The 17715-nt window shown below is 39.2% G+C and overlaps 2 protein-coding genes across 2 annotated transcripts; one reads left to right on the forward strand and one right to left on the reverse strand.

Annotated features, from left to right (window-relative positions):
* Nucleotides 1–2192: 2192 nt before the first annotated feature.
* LOC109005713 (serine/threonine-protein kinase BRI1-like 2) lies at nt 2193–5976 on the forward strand. Its single transcript, XM_018984762.2, has one exon. It carries the CDS (start codon nt 2380–2382, stop codon nt 5788–5790), a length of 3411 nt encoding a protein of 1136 aa, XP_018840307.1. The 5' UTR covers nt 2193–2379; the 3' UTR covers nt 5791–5976.
* Nucleotides 5977–14301: 8325 nt separating this feature from the next.
* On the reverse strand, nt 14302–14715 carry LOC109005644. The gene has a single exon (XM_018984658.1). It carries the CDS (start codon nt 14713–14715, stop codon nt 14302–14304), a length of 414 nt encoding a protein of 137 aa, XP_018840203.1.
* Nucleotides 14716–17715: the final 3000 nt, after the last annotated feature.

Here is a 17715-nt window from a genome sequence, read left to right on the forward strand (position 1 = left end):
CCATTAGAACTTTATAAAGAGTAAGAACTTCTCATTTCTAAGCAATGTGGGATCCCATACACCACCTACCATTATCCGTATCATATGGGGTATCACATTAGCCACAAATGAATTACAAAAAAGTATTCTCACAAATTGATGTGGTTTCATGTAGTTCGTCAGATTATAAAATTACTTTTATTGTAAAGTAGATTTAACGGATTACATAAAACTACGTCAATTTGTGTGATTACTTTTGTGTAATTTCATTGTGGCTATAGCAATCCTCGAAATGAGAAATTGATTCAACAATTATTGTTTAATTCATTCACTAGTGCAATTATATAACATTTGGGAGAACATTCTTGCTTTCCAACAAATTTTATCATTTTCCACACAACATTCATATAAAGGATAATTTTGTTGCTGATAATCTTGCAAAAGAAGGGGCAAGAGGTATTTATTTCGATCACTTATTCATTGACTATTCAATTGCCATCATTGGATGGGTTTGTAGCTTTTAACTTGGCTTTTTAGAAGGAGGTTTTGATTATAATTACAACAATAAATTGATATAATTTTTCCAAAAATCTGGATTTTCTAATCCTCAAATTTTTCTTGAAAATGTATTCCTCTAATAAAAAAAAAAATTATAAATAAAACTAGAAAAACAGGCACTCTTAAAAAAGAAAAAGAAAAATTAAACTTTAACCTCGAGATAAAAGGGGATTGAACCGAGCGCTGTAGAGGGTAAAATACTCGATAGGAAGGGAGCTGGCCCCGCTTGTTAAGCAAGGAAAGGCGAAAGTAGGGAAAGGAACCAAATGGGGCCATCATAACCTCGCACGCCATTCATCACATAGCTCATTGATGTGGCTCCTATATATGTGGGGCCCCCATTCGTTTACTCCTGCAAATCAGTATTTTATCTTTAGTGAGGCAGCATTGCACGAATTAGTCAATGTAATGATTTCAGTATACGTCCCCACAGTCCACCATTTTCTCATTTGTTAAAATCCCCTACAACATATCATATAGCTCAGATAAATCTCATCCAACGTTACCTTATAATGCGATGGGAATGGAATTGGTTGTGGAATTGATGTCTCATTCAGTGAGACTTTTTATAACATGGATATAGATCATATTGCTTGTGCGTGGGGGGGGCAAATAACAGCAGAGATCAAATTCAGACACCATCATATAATTTATGCTCAAGATTATGAATACTATTATGTGTGACATTGACGATGCATAGTTGGTTGGACTAAAAAATTAATATTATATATAATTGTAAAGTGCGTAAGTATTGTGTAATTATTTAAAAAAAAATAAGATTTACTATTAAAAAAAAAACTCATGTAAATCTTATAATTATTTAATTTTTTTTAAATAATTGTACGATTCTTATGCATTCATAATTATAATTATCATTATTCAATACTTTGATTTAATGCGTAAAGCATAGTGTGATATGCTAACGATGTTAGGGATCGAGAACGAAACTAATGACGGCAAGTTTTAAATGTAATTGAATAAATCCTACTGTTCCCATAGACAGTATGAGGGGTTTTTGAATGAAAAGAATTTGACGAACTACCAAGTGTTCATTTAAGGTCTGATTTGAAAAGTATAATGAGAAGAAATAATTTTAAATAAAAATTAAAAATTAAATAAAATACTATTTTTTAATATTATTATTATTTTAAATTTAAAAAGATTAAATTAAAAATTAAAATATAAAAATATTTATTATATTTTATATAAAAATTTAAAAATATTATAATCATAAAATGAGATAAAATAATCACATCACGAAACCAAATCAGCCTTGCAAACTCCCAAATTAGAGACATTATCGAAAGGTCCTAACAAGTTTCTGAGTTATTTATAACGGAGAGTTCCCTGAGCTGTTTCAAATATCTTCAGAAAATCTGATATGGAAACATTCCCACGCTCACTGACAGACACTGATCCTTGGATCAATAAGAACAGTGCAATTCGTTTCGGTCCAAAGCACCGATCTCAGATAGACTTTGTCTGCGGGTCCCCATGCTTTTGACTAAAAGTCGCATCAATCCTCTCACCAAATTCTCTCTCCAATTTAATTATAGTCTCAAGAGCCGTATAAGTACACAGCCTCCACCAACTTCACTCCAATTTCCTTCTTTTCTTATTCCCTCCCAGGTTCGCGTCTTTTTCCATTTTATAAAACACTGGAAAGCAACTTCTTTTCGTAAAGCTTCCCCTACTGCTTTGCAAAATCTCATCATAGCCTCTCTCTCTATCTCTCTCTGTCTCTCTCTCTCTCTACAAAATACACATACCCAGCTACCTGTCCATATTGTCTCTATCTCCCTGCGTCCGTCTCTCAGTTGTGTTGCTGCACATGTATCTATAATGGAAAGCAACCCAGTTCAGGTCTTCTATCATCTTGCTCTGTCAATTATTCTATTCATACTGTTTGTTTTCGTTCCTGGAACCGAACAAGATGGGTTTTCAACAGTCAAGACCGATGCACAAGCACTTTTAATGTTCATTAAGACGATAGAGAAGGACCCTAATGGAGTTTTATCAGGGTGGCAGCTTGATCGGAATCCATGCAACTGGCATGGTGTTTCATGCTCTCTTGGACGAGTGACTCAACTTGATCTAACGGGGTCGGGCCTTGCAGGGGCTATCTCCTTCGACCATCTGGCTTCTCTAGATATGTTATCTGTTCTGAAACTGTCTTCCAATCCATTTACCATAAATGCTACTTCTTTGCTTCAGCTTCCATATGGTTTAAAACATCTTGATCTATCTTGTACTGGTCTTTCTGGTTCTGTCCCCGATAAGTTTTTATCGAAATCATGTCCCAATCTGGTTTATGTTAATCTTTCACTTAACAATATGACGGGTTCGTTACCTGCCACTCTATTATTGAATTCCAATCAACTGCAGGTTCTGGACCTCTCCTTTAACAACCTTACCGGGTCAATTTCTGGTTTGAACATCATTGAGAAATCTTGCAGTTCGTTGCTGCATCTAGATCTGTCTGGAAACCGTATAATCGGTTCCCTCCCAAACTCCCTCTCGAACTGCACTAGTCTCAACAACTTGAGTTTATCTGGCAATTGGCTCACAGGGGAAATCCCAGGATCGTTTGGTCAATTCAGGAGTTTACAGAGATTGGATCTATCTCATAATTATCTCACTGGCTGGATTCCCCCAGAATTGGGAACTGCATGCAATTCACTTTTAGAACTTCAGCTTTCTAATAATAATATTACTGGCTCTATTCCAGCCTCCTTATCTTCCTGTCCTTGGTTGCAGCTTCTCGATCTGTCTAATAACAATATATCTGGTCCGTTGCCCGATTCCATGTTTCGGAAGCTTGTCTCGTTGGAGAACTTATTGTTGAGTAATAACGTAATTTCTGGATCCTTTCCTGCTTCAATATCATCTTGCAAAAGATTACGTGTTGTAGATTTTAGCTCCAACAGGATTTCTGGGGTGATACCGGGAGATGTATGTCCAGGAGCTGCCTTACTTGAGGAGTTGAGAATGCCGGATAATCTCATCGTGGGAGAAATCCCCGCCGAGTTATCACAATGCATGCAGCTGAAGATCATTGATTTTAGCCTAAACTTTCTCAATGGCTCAATTCCGGGAGAGCTTGGGAAGCTTGAGAATCTTGAGCAACTAATAGCATGGTTCAATGGGTTGGAAGGGAAGATCCCAAAAGAGTTGGGCAAATGCAGCAATCTCAAGGATCTCATTCTCAATAACAATCATCTGAGCGGTGAAATTCCAGTTGAATTGTTCAAATGCAGTAATCTTGAATGGATATCGCTTACAAGCAATGGACTAACAGGTGAAATCCCCAGGGAATTTGGTCTATTGACAAGACTAGCCGTGTTGCAACTTGGGTACAACAGCTTGAGTGGGCAAATACCAAGAGAGCTTGAAAGCTGCACAAGTTTGGTTTGGCTGGACTTGAACAGTAACAACCTTACGGGAGAGATCCCTCCAAAACTTGGAAGACAGCTAGGAGCAAAAGCATCGAACGGAATTCTATCTGGCAACACTATGGTGTTTGTACGCAATGTCGGAAATTCTTGTAAAGGGGTCGGAGGTTTGTTGGAATTTTCCGGAATTCGACCTGAAAGACTTCAGCAGGTCCCGACGCTGAAGACCTGTGATTTCACGAGATTTTATTCTGGTCCAGTCCTAAGCCAGTTTACAAACTACCAGACTTTGGAGTATTTGGATCTTTCTTACAATGAGTTTCGTGGTAAAATCCCCGAAGAATTTGGAGACATGGTGGCGTTGAAAGTTCTTGTGTTAGCCCACAACCAGTTATCGGGTGAGATCCCCTCCTCACTTGGCCGACTCAAAGATTTGGGCGTGTTTGATGCATCACATAACAGATTGCAGGGTCATATACCTGATTCCTTCTCAAATCTATCATTCTTAGTGCAAATTGATCTGTCGAGCAACGAATTAACAGGACAAATCCCAACAAGGGGACAGCTCAGTACACTTCCAGCAAGCCAGTACGCGAACAACCCAGGACTTTGCGGGGTTCCCTTACCAGAATGCCAGAATGGCAGTGACCAACCAGATACACCTCCGAACGGGGATGAGAGCAGAAGAAGTCGAAAGCCAGCAGTTGCACCTTGGGAAAATAGCACCGTCTTAGGGATTTTCATTTCAATTGCTTCTGTCTGCATTCTGACTGTGTGGGCAATTGCAATGTGTGCTAGACGGAAGGAGGCAGAGGAAGTCAAGATGCTTACTACCTTGCAAGCATCCCATTCAGCCACCACGTGGAAAATTGACAAAGAGAAAGAGCCACTAAGCATTAATGTAGCAACTTTCCAAAGGCAGTTGAGGAAGCTCAAGTTCTCCCAACTAATTGAGGCCACCAATGGCTTTTCAGCAGAAAGCCTTATTGGGTGTGGAGGATTCGGAGAAGTGTTCAAGGCCACGCTGAAAGATGGGTCAAGTGTTGCAATCAAAAAGCTTATACGATTGAGTTGCCAGGGTGACCGAGAATTCACAGCCGAGATGGAAACTTTGGGGAAAATCAAGCACAGGAATCTTGTGCCTCTATTGGGTTATTGCAAAGTGGGTGAGGAGAGACTCCTTGTGTATGAATTCATGGAGTATGGAAGCCTTGAAGAGCTGCTTCATGGTAGAACTAAGACACGAGATCGACGGATTCTGACATGGGAGGAAAGAAAAAAGATTGCGAGAGGTGCGGCAAAAGGACTCTGTTTCCTACATCACAACTGCATCCCACACATAATACACCGGGACATGAAATCGAGCAATGTTCTACTTGACCATGAAATGGAAGCCAGGGTTTCAGATTTTGGAATGGCAAGACTCATTAGTGCACTTGACACCCACCTCAGTGTAAGCACACTTGCGGGCACACCTGGATACGTCCCCCCAGAGTACTACCAAAGCTTCCGATGCACTGCAAAAGGTGACGTCTATTCGTTTGGGGTTGTCCTCTTGGAGCTCTTGACAGGGAAACGCCCAACTGATAAAGAGGATTTTGGAGATACAAACTTGGTAGGGTGGGTGAAAATGAAAGTTAGAGAAGCCAATCCATTGGAGGTGATAGACCCAGAGTTGGTTTCAGGGACAAAAGAAACTGATGCAGCAGAGGCAGAAGTAAAAGAGATGGTAAGGTATCTGGAAATAACACTACAGTGTGTGGATGATTTCCCCTCCAAGAGGCCTAACATGTTGCAGACGGTGGCCATGCTGAGAGAGCTGATGCCCGGATCAGCCAGCGGAAGCAGCAACAGCGGTTGAACCAAGGGTTTTTTGTTTTGATCATGATTAATGTATGAAGATAAGATTCGACTATTTAAAGAGATTCCTGTACCTATACTACAACTCTTACTCTCTTTTGCTTTGTTCCTTACTTTCTTCTTATCAGTCAGAGAGCATACATATATCGCGACTTAAAAGCTAATGCAAGGCTCTTAGACTCTTACATACGTAATTATTAGACTTTGTAACGGCCACTAGGACTTTACATCCTGGTACAATACCCAGATCCGTATCCGGATTTTTTATTTTTATTTTTATAGAAAAGACAATTTTATTTCATCATGAAATGGAAAAATACATAGACTTTTCAGTCCAAATGAGTTGCTGAATACACGGGGGAAGAGACTCCTAGCAAACAATTAAATTATCAACATTCCTTGCATATCTAGCAAGTGTGTGAGCTGCAACATTTGATAATCTGTCAACATGTTCTATTGTGCAAGTCTGAAATCTTTGCATCATGTCTTACATCTAAAACCAGATTCCCCAACAATGAATCAGATTGTTGTAAGTCATTAACTTCATTCACCACTAAAAGAGAATCACTTTAAATGATCAAGTGGTGTATACCAAGTGGACGACATAATTGTAATCCTCTAAAGATAGCCAACAATTCTATCTCAGAAGATTCTTGAATTGCTACCTAACCTCCCCTGCATAGTCCCTAAGTATCACTCCAATTCCAGCATACCCTTGTTCATGAAATATAACTCCATCAATATTAAGTTTAAAAGCACCTTGTGGTGGAGGCTGCCGTTTAAAACTCCTATTCGTATTACCTCTAAATTTGCCCTTAACTTCTTGAAAACTCTGCTACAGACTCAAGGCCTGATAAAAAATTTCCTCTGTAGAGGGTTTTTTTTCCTTCAAATAGCCATTGATTTATTCTATACTAACTACCCCATGCTAACAAGAAAATCTTTCCAATGCTCCTTCGCAGCTATCGTGCACTTACTTGGCTATATCTTCAAAAGTTAGACCCATAAAGAATGAAGGTGTACGGAGGAGAAAAAAAAAAGGTGCTTATGGATGAACATGATAACCAACTAAAGATATCGGTGGAGGCTGATGTTCAACCACGCCAGACGCCATAAAAATCATAAGTTGGAACTCCCATGGGCTTGGGAACCCACGTGGAGTTAGAGCACTTCCTGATCTGATCATGAAGGAAGATCCTAAGATTCTATTTTTACAAGAAACAAAACTGATAGGAAGAAAGATAGAAAGATTGAAATGTCAACTGGGCTACCATGGTTGTTTGGTTGTGGATAGGGTGGGACTTAGTGGTGGTCTATCTTTGATGTGGAAAACTGAAGTGGATTTATCCATTTGTAGCTATTTGAGTAGTCACATTGATACTTTGGTGGTGGAGAATGGAAAAAACAAAAGAGAGTGGCAGTTAACTGGCATGTATGGGCAACATGTTGCAGCTAGAAGACATGAAACCTAGAACTTGCTCAGGTCATTAAAAAGAAATGGAAATCATGTTTGGCTAGTTTTTGGAGATTTTAATGAGATTTTAAGTAGGCAAGAGAAGTATGGAGGGACATTTAGACCCAAGAGACATATGATGGATTTCAAGAATGTTGTCAATGAGTGCTAGTTGCTTGATTTGGGATATGTTGGCCAAAAGTTTACCTGGTGGAACAATCGAGACCAAATGGGAAATATATGTGAAAGACTTGACTAATTTTTTCCGTTAACACGTGGACTTATTTGTTTCTTTTTGGTAAGGTGATTCGTGGATTTGCTACTCACTCAGACCACATTCCAATTATAATGAAAATAGATGGTGATGCCATGGTATTCAGATTTTTAGAAGCGGGAAACACATAAACGAAGAGTATTAGCCCCTGATGCCCATATTCTTAATTTTCACTCAGAAAGTCCTTTCACCCAAAGCGCCTATGTTTACTGAATATCCATCCTGACAAAATCAGTTACAACTTGTGTAACAACCGGGTCTAGCACCAACCCGCTTTCTAATTTTTTTTTTTTTTTGGATTTATACTTATGAAGAGTCCAGTTAATTTTCGAGTATTATTTTTTATATTGATTGAGGGTCCAAATTGTATTTTGGCAGATATCGATTTTTTTTTTTAACGGGCTTGCTATTTTAGTAATTTCCTTAAATACTTTTGGGTCAGAGGGAAAATCTTTTTATGGGCCGAGAAAATTTATTGAACAAGTATATTTTTTGTAAGGATGAGTTGTGGCTTAAAACTTAGGGAATAGCCAATTTATTAATTTTTTTTTGTTCACTACGAAACATGGGCCAAATATTTGATATGGGCCAAAAGCCCAAGCCCATGAGATATGGTATCGGCCCCCCACGACATGCATGTCTGATTCTTCTACATGCACATTTGTTTCTGCTAGGTTAAACAACAACTGTAAGGCCCAGTTTCTTCATCAGTGGCCCGAACCGTGCATGAAAATGGCCCAGCCATTTTAGTGTTTAGTAAGGACCCCCGAATGGCGTCGTTTTGGGAGGTTAGTATTTCTTCCTCTGTTTCCGTTTCTCCCTCCCTTCCTTCTCGCACTTTCAGTTTTCCCATTTCGGTTTCTTTTCCTCCCGCATCCCTCTCTCCCACGTTACTCTTTCTCTTCCATTTCTTTTCATTTTTTTTTCTTTTCGTTCATTCATGTTCCTGTTGTCGAAACACTTGCCCTAAACTTCTTCAATTTTCAGTTTCTCCTTTGCGCTGCACTTAGTTTCGGTGGTTGCCGTCTGCTGCATTCCTCTGTTTTCTCTCCATTTTGCATTTCGGTTTTCCTCTACAACACACGGGCATCACTTCGCATCCCTCCATTTCTGACTGGTAAGAGTTCCATCTTCATTCCTTTGATTTTCGGTTTCCCTTGCTGTAGTGTGCAGATTCTGCTTTTAGTATTTATTTTTTGATGTTCCTCATCTATACAGTTTTGGTTGCCGTGAGTTTGAGTTGCATTTTCGTCGGTTCTTGGGTTTCCGTGGCTTGTGATTCCTAGTTCTTGGACTTTCGGTTTTCGGTTTCTCGTGTAACTAGTCAAACCATTACGGGAGAAATTCATTTTCGTTGGTAAGTTAGCCTTGTTCTTGGTCTCTTACGCACGCACACACACTTTATTTTCAAGTCAATTTATTTCAATTCAATAAAATATTTGAAAGTGTAGTTTGTGAGTTCTTGGGCATTTTCAAGAGTAAGTAAACACTTTGTGTTGGAGTGGTCTTGGAATTGTGGATTGTTGTGGCTTGGCCGAACAGTAAACCAAGTGATACTTGGGAGTGATTAGGAGCTGTTTTGTATGGTTCAGGTTGCTATACGACAGTTTGGAGGGGAGGTTAAATCATTTGAAGTTACATTGTTATTGTAGTTTTGGTTGAGTTGTGATGATTGCTTGGAGATAGGGGCCATTGAATTGGGGTTGATATTTTGATTATTGGTGTTTGTCGTTGGCTTTGGTGGGTGTTTTAATAAATATTAAGATTAGTATATGGTATCTTGAGTTGGAATGCGCGCTGTCCAATGTTGTTAAGTGGTTGAATTAGTGTGTTAAATTGTGGGTTTTTCTAAAATTATTAGAGGAGGTTGTGCCAATTGTCATTTAATACTCAGTGTATATTTCTTTTGTTTTTATGAATAGGTGTTGAGATTAATAGAGGACAATTTCAAGGTATAGATAATACGCTGTAGGAGTCAGGTAAGCGGGGTTCCTATGCTGGGTTTTATACAAGTTAATAAGACTGACGTTGATTTTATGAAAACTTGCATAATTTGTGTTGTGTTGGGAACTTGTGAAAACAAAGATCAACCTCGGTCACTATTCTGCATTATTCATGAAATCTGTGTGAAAAAGAGAAAAATATGTTCTGACATGCATTGTGTAGACATGAGCTAAATTCTGTTATGTGATTTCTGAAATCTGGAAAAAAAGAGCGATATTGAGAATATGAAAAGTTGTGCATTTATTTAGAAAGATGTTATGGCTTTTGTGTTCAGCGTGTGTAAACTATCTGATTCTGTTTTGGTACTCTGTATTAATTTGATATAACATCTGAAAACCTTTGGCATGGTGTACTGGTTTTTCGTATCTGACTCTGTCTCTGCTTTGCTCTGCTCTGCTCTGTTATGCTCTGCTCTGTTTGGGTTGGTACCAACTTCTCTGTCTCTGAGTGCACCCACTTTAGAAACAAAGTGGTTTTATTGTGGTCTTTCCTGTGTGCACACTCGGGGCTCCGAGAAGAATAAAGGAAAGATTTCACCTCTGTCTCTGCCTAGTTTGGCCACCGGGGTTAGCACAACCCTACCACGGGGGGAAACATGACCTCTGCTCTATTTGATGCTCTGTTTTGATCTGATGATGATACTCAGTTTATGTCGTGCCAAAGTACTATGGATTTTACTTGTCTTAAAACCATCGCTCTGTTATTTTGAAAATATGTTCTGTTCTGCATGATAACTCTGGAAAATATTTTGTTCTGCATACTCTACTTTATAAATGCTCATGTTTGCACGCTAGCATATGATTTCTGCTTACTGAGTTGTTGATAACTCACCCCCTATCATTATAATATTTTTTAGATGATGTGGTGAGTCCAAATGAGGACCTGGATTAGAATGTTGTTTGTGTTTAAGCTGAGGAGATGTTGGTAGAAGAAGGACTTCTGGTGTTCTTGGTCTTAATGTCTTTGAGTTTTATTTACGTCTTGAGTTTAGTAAGATTTATGAAATATTTAGTTGGTTTGTTATGACTACCGGGAGGTTATGGACCCCTTTGATTTATTTTTATTGCATTAAAGATTGTGTGGAGTTTGTAATGAGATTATTGAGAAGATTTGAGATTGATTTCATTTATGAAGTTTTTGGAGAATTTTCTTTGGATGTGTCGGGAGACATGTTTATGAGTGACAAGTATTAATTCTCCAAGCCACCCGAGTTTGGGGCGTTACAATAACACTTTATATTCACACATTACACAAGTTCACGCACAACCCCCAAAGACTCGTCTTCATGCATGGCTTCATAACGCGGTCCGTTTTCCACAGCATGCATGATGTATGTCTCTTTCCTTCCTTCTTTTATCAAATTTCCTATATATATATATACACACACATATATATTCATTACATAGTATCACACACATACCCCAAAAGCCACCCTCAACCTAAAAACTAAGGCTGCTGCTCCATGTTCCTCCTGCCTTCAAGGTATTGCTGCTTCAACACAGCCATCGTAAACGACCCCCCACCAAAGCCAAGCCCTTCATGTACTTCTAGCTCCTGGCTCCTCTGCACACAACCACCTCTCTTGGTGAGCTTGAGATTTTCCCCCTTGTCGCTAGCCACTGCCATGAAAGAGATCTCCCTGCCAAGCTCCTCCATGCAATCTCTTGCACCATAGCCCACTGCTCAACCACCACAGCACTACCCTACACCGCCACCCAATGCTAGTTATTGCATCAACTAATAATCCACTTGATCGAGGTGACTACGTCATAACATAAACATTGCTCCAACCAAAGCACAGTTACCATAACTCTTTCATGAATTGCACATACATGCCTATATATACATGTACCTATACATATACACATACAAACATAGAATCCAAAACTTATCATGATTCAGGACCAAGCTTTCTATTCATCAAACATAATCAATACATATACAAATTCATATAGGGATAGACCCAATCAATTTTCATGAACTTGGAATTTTCTAATGTGTTATGCAAAACCTTTTAGAATGAATACAAATGGGTGGCTGAAACACTCTAGTGATCATAGACAAATATTTTCTTGAACTTAGTCCTATACTAGGTTAGGTCGAGTAACAAACATTCACATACAACAAACATTGTGCAATCCGAATCCTGACATGGCTTCTTATTTCATTTTCATACATGATTACATTCCATAGTCCATTCTATTCATACATGAGATAGTCATACTAAGAAAAGATCACAACACATGGAAGAACATCAAGGTCACAAATAGTCACATAAAACCGAATCAACCAAAAAATTTTCATGACATATACATAAAATATCCAAGTACAGGTTAGATGTTTACCTACACAAAAATCCGTAATAGATAGCAAGTAAGCTAAAAATACATATAGTACCAATTAGGTTCATCATTCAAGAAAAACCCTAACCCGTGCTTTCAAGTGTTGTGCTCTAGACATCATTTTCTAAGAAAAAGACTCCAACAATCGGACCTTCCTTCCTTGAGTCCGAAACTTACCTACAACAAAACCCTAGCTCATAGAGACACTAGAGTTGTGGCCTTCATCCTCAAAGGATCATGCTTTTAGGCTTAAAGCAAGTAGGGTTGTATCTATCTTTCTTGAAAAAAAAAAAACCCTAATCTAACCATGTGCATATAGGTGTAGGTTCATATGGAAAGACCTTTCAAATCATGAGCTAACTCCTTCCAGCTCAAGTGTGTGTGTGTGAGCATGAGTTCTAGATGAACTTTGTTAGAAACCGAAACTCTACCCCCTTGAAACCGTGCGTGTGTGTGTGTTGGAAGGGTGAATTTGGCTTCATACCTTCTATGATTATCCTCTTGGAAGTATCTTCTTACTTTGCTTATCCTCAAAAAAATGTTTAGGTGAGAAGAGAATATTGTGGAGAGTGTTTAGATGGTGAGAAAGTGATAGAAAGTTGGAGAGAAAGGGTGATGGCCGAACACATCAAGAGCAATTTCTCAAAATGACTAAAGGACTAGGGTTTTCGGCACCTCCCTTTTTTAAAGACACAAAAGAACTTCTTGCATGAGCCAAGCTCATTGCATGGATGCCAAGTGGTGTGTCACCCTAAGGCCACTTCCTTTAGCTCATCATTTGATTGTGTTGGAAACACAATACACCTTTTTGGACATGTGGCGTGGCCTCCTCAAAACCGAAGCTCCACTTTGATTTTTGCCCTTCATTTTGTGTCTTGGTTCAATAAATCTTATGGCTAATTGGTCTTTTTCAAGCTAGCAATCTTCCTCAATCAGCTACATGTGTGCATGTGTGCCAAGTGGCATGTGAGGAGTGTGTGTGTGCATGGGCTTCCGAAACTTCCCTCTCTTCCCTAGAAGATCTTCTTTCACCAACTTTTTGGCCAAGCATGTGATTAGTCCAAAATTGCACAACTCCCTTTGCCCTAGCCATCCATCTCAAGGTGTCTTACACAAGGTTCTTCTAGAAATCTTCCTAGGCGTGTGGCTCCTTCCTTCCCAAGCTTTATTTTGCCCTTTCCCAAGACAGGCTTTTAAACTACCTTTTTGCATGCATACACGTGGCATAAAGTAAAAATGTTTTCTTCCTTTTTCCTTTGGTTGCCGTGAAAGGCCTCTTGGCTTTTCCTACGCCCCACTCTTCCAGAAATTCTCTCCCATAGTGACAAGTGTCACAAAACTTCCTCCCATAAGCAAACCTTATTACATGCGTGACACATGGCAAGAAGATGGATGATCTCCTATGGTAGGCGTGTAAGGCCAAACCCTAGATCCTTCTTACTTCTCTTCCCTCAATTCTATCTAGATTCATCAAGTCCTAAACATAAGATCCATTAGATGACAAGTGGCATACAAGACGTTGAGTTGGGCGTGAACCCTAATTCCATTGGACTTCAAACCTTAATTTCCTATGAAGGCCAAAACTCTCATGTGTTTATCTAAAAGGAAAAAAAAAAAGCTTAGAAAGTCTTAGTCCTCGCATCCTCCCCCCCTTAGAAAAAGATTTTGTCCTTGGAATCAGTACCGTAGTCTCACTAAAAGTAAATTTACTAGGGGAAGTTAACCAATCCTCCTTAGTACCTCTTGCACTGGTGGCTGTAGACTCCTCAGATGATGATGGTTGTGGCACTTTGCCTTCTTCATTTGTCACCGAGTCATATGAAAAGTAAAATATCACATCCAAATCATAATTATAATACATGTTCTCGCATTTCATTTAATCTATGCTAAATCTCAAGCTCAGTGTCCTCAATAGGTTGTCCTTCTTCACGATAACAGATACGATCAACAGACATATATGAAGTCTAAAAAAGCTCATATCTTGAAGTGCGAGCTTCTACGGCATGACTGGATTTTGCTTTAGGGCTAAGTCCGAGAAGACGTAACCTATTAGCATCTCTCCATAGCAACAGGTCGTGTGGGGGTTGACGCTTGTTATGTGGTAGAGCTCACCTTAGAACAATATTATTCTGAAACTTCGTGTCTAATACATGAGTGCGATGATGTTCAAATCTTTCCATTTGCTGCCAATGGGCTCTCATCATTCGATCTGTCCTTATTTGCCGGTTCCAGCAACTATGTTCACATCTTGCTCTAATCTGCGCTATCAAAGATACAGACAGGGGGTATTCCTATTACGATCCATGCCTTGTTCACGGGTATGGTAGGTGCACATATCATTTACTAACATTCATAGATAACATACAGACAGTTACATACAAGAAAACATAATATAAACAATCAACTGATTCAATGGTGAAGTTCATGAATACACAAATTCTAAGTTACAAACAAATGAGGATGTTTAGTCCTCATCAAATCCTCTCTTTTCCACGTTGCTTCTTGTAAAGCTGGATTAGTCCAAAGAACCTTCACTAACGACACCTTCTGGTTACTTAGTTGTTGTTCTTTGCCATCCATGATCTGAACAGGCCATTCTTTATAAGACAAATTCGGTTGAAGTCGTATGCTACCGGCTTCCACTACTACAGGCTGTCTTTCACCAAAGCTCTTCTTCAATGACGATACATGAAAGAAGTTGTGCATTCCTTGCATCTCAACTGGTAGTTCCAAACGATATGCGACTGCACCAACTCTTTCCATAACTTCGAATGGTCCTTCATACCTAGGACTCAATTTCCCCTTCTTTCCAAAACGTGTGACTCCTTTCATAGGGGATACCTTGACGTACATCTAGTCTCCTACATCAAATTCTAAATTCCATTACTTGTTGGCATAACTCTTTTGACGGCTTTCAACTACTTTCATCCTTCCTCAGATTAACTCCATTTGCTTTCGCATATCCTGCAAGTATTCCAATCCTAGCAATTTTCTTTCACCTACTTCGTCCCAATACAATGGATATCTACACTTTCTCCCATACAAGGCTTCATAAGGTGCCATTTGTATTGTAGCCTAAAAGCTATTATTGTAAGCAAATTCTACCAATGGAAAATCGCTTTCCCAATCACCACTTAACTCCATTACGCAAGCATGTAGCATATCTTCTGTCTACGGATGATAGGCACTACTAAACCTCATATTCGTACCCAACATCTTTTGTAAACTTTGCCAAAAAAGTGAAGTGAACCACGTGTCTCTATCAGATATTATAGACTTAGGCACTCCATGTAGCCTGACTATTTCCTTAACATAGACTCGTGAGAGCTTGTCCAACGAATCAGTGTTAACAATTGGTAGGAAATGTGCACTTTTGGTCAAGTTATAAACTATGACCCAAATTGATTTTTTTCCTGATAATGTCCTTGTTAAACCTACCACAAAATCCATAGACACATCCTTCCACTTCCATTTTGGGATCGATAATGGTTGTAACTCTCCTACTAGCCTTCTGATGCTTAGTCTTTTCCAGCTGGCAAATTGAACATTTTGCAACAAAGTCAGCCACATCTCTTTTTATTCCATCCCACCAAAATTGTCCCTTCAAGTCCTGGTTCATTTTGGTGCTACTAGGATGAGTAGTATAAGGTGTACAATGAGCTTCCTTCAGATTCCTTTCCTTTAATTCAGGAATGTTAGGAATCACTTTCCTCTCCTGATAATGTAACACCCCATCCTTGTCAATCGAGAAGTGTTGTGGTCCTTTGGCTTTCAGAATTTGCTACCGTAATTTCTCCAGTTTATCATCCTTATTCTGTCCTTCGATGACTTCCTCATTGGTCAACAACACGATCTCCTATACCACTGTAAACCTAACATCTCTTGGCGGCTATCTTATTAGCAATTCCCTCATTCCAACCAGAAGTGATTGCATGTCGGCTGGGTCTTACAACTAAGGGAATCTGCTACCACATTGGCTTTTCTGGGGTGATACTTGATCTCACACTTGTAATCGCTAATCATTTCTACCCATCTCCTTTGTCTCATGTTCAAGTTCTTCTAACTAAATAGATACTTGAGACTTTTATTGTCAGTGTATACCTCACACTTTTCTTCGTAAAGATAATGTCTCCAAATCTTTAATGCAAAAACTATTGCAGCAAGTTCCAAATCATGAGTAGGATAATTCTGCTCGTGGTCCTTAAGTTGTCGCAAAGCATAAGCGACGACTCACTCTTCTTGCATCAAAATGCACCCTAATCCCATCTTAGAGGTGTCACTATAAACCACATACTGCTTATGAGGCTTAGGCAAAACCAACACAAGTGTTGTGGTTAATCTCCTCTTGAGTTCCTGAAAACTCCTTTCACAATCCTCAGTCCACACGAACTTGGCATTCCTCTTTGTCAATGTCTTTAAGGGACCAGACAGTTTAGAAAACCATTCAACGAATCTTCTATAATATCCTGCCAAACCCAGAAAACTCCATTTCTCATGGGCATTGGTTGGTTTCTGCCATTCCATCACTGCTTCTATCTTAGCAGGGTCTACTGCCACACCTTCACTTGAAATGACATGTACCAAAAATTTCACCTCCTAAGCCAAAACTCACACTTACTGAGTTTAGCATAAAGTTGGTGCTCTTGCAAGGTCTTCAATACTATCCTCAAGTGTTCCTTATGTTCTTCATTGTTTCAGAACTAAATCAAGATGTCGTCAATGAACACTACTACAAAGCTGTCTAAATACTGCCTAAAAATCTGGTTCATCAAATCTATGAGTGTTGCTGAGGCATTTGTCAATCTGTAAGGCATTACCAAAAATTTGAAGTGTCCATAACAAGTCCGAAAAGCTGTCTTAGGTACATCTTGATCCTTAATCTTCAACTGATGATATCCTAACCATAGGTCTATTTTAGAAAATACTGACGCTCCTTGTAACTGATCTAACAAATTGTCAATCCGTGGTAACGGGTACTTGTTCTTAATAGTCACTTTATTCAAGTTAATGCACATTTGCATAGTACCATCTTTTTTTTCACAAAAAGGACTGCTGCACCCCATGGGGATGGACTTGGGCAAATAAAACCCTTTTCGAGAAGTTCTTCGATCTGAACCTTTAGTTCCTTTAACTCAACCGGGGCCATTCGATAAGGTGCTTTGTATATTGGGGCCACAACTGGCTCCAACTCAATTATGAACTCTGTTTCTCGATTTAGGGGTAGTCCGGGCAGATCATCGGTAAAAACCTCAGGAAATTCTTCTATCACAAGAATCCCTTTGACTCATTTACGTTTCTCTGCTACACTAGTCATAATCACTAGATATGCATTAGCTCCTTCTTTCAAAGTCTTCTTCATTCATCTTACTGTTAAGGTTGATGGAATTGATTTCACTACTTCCCCCATATATCAGATCTTGTCCTTCGAGGGTAACTCAAAGATCACTTTCCTTCTTTGGCAACCTATCTTATCATAGTGCCTAGATAACCAATCCATTCTTAGGATCAAGTCTAATTCCATTAAATGGAAAATGATCAGATCCGCTGTCAGGGTTAGTCCTGCGACTTTCAACGGACAATTCCTAACTATTCGAGTGCATCCAACTACCTTCCCATCTGGAATGGCTACTAAAACCTTCTGGGAAAAAGATTCCGCACTCAACTTACACCTTCTTACACAATCATAAGACACAAAGGAATGCGAAGCTCCCGAATCAAATAGGGCACAAACCAACTGTTGTATCAACTTAACTTTACCTACAAAGGTAATTAGGCTTACTTTGGGATTCTTAGCAACACAAGATACCATCCATAGTAGGGTTAGATTGTTACCAGTAATTACTCCAGCGTCCA

Source organism: Juglans regia, chromosome 16 (assembly GCF_001411555.2).
Source record: "Juglans regia cultivar Chandler chromosome 16, Walnut 2.0, whole genome shotgun sequence".
NCBI lineage: Eukaryota > Viridiplantae > Streptophyta > Magnoliopsida > Fagales > Juglandaceae > Juglans > Juglans regia.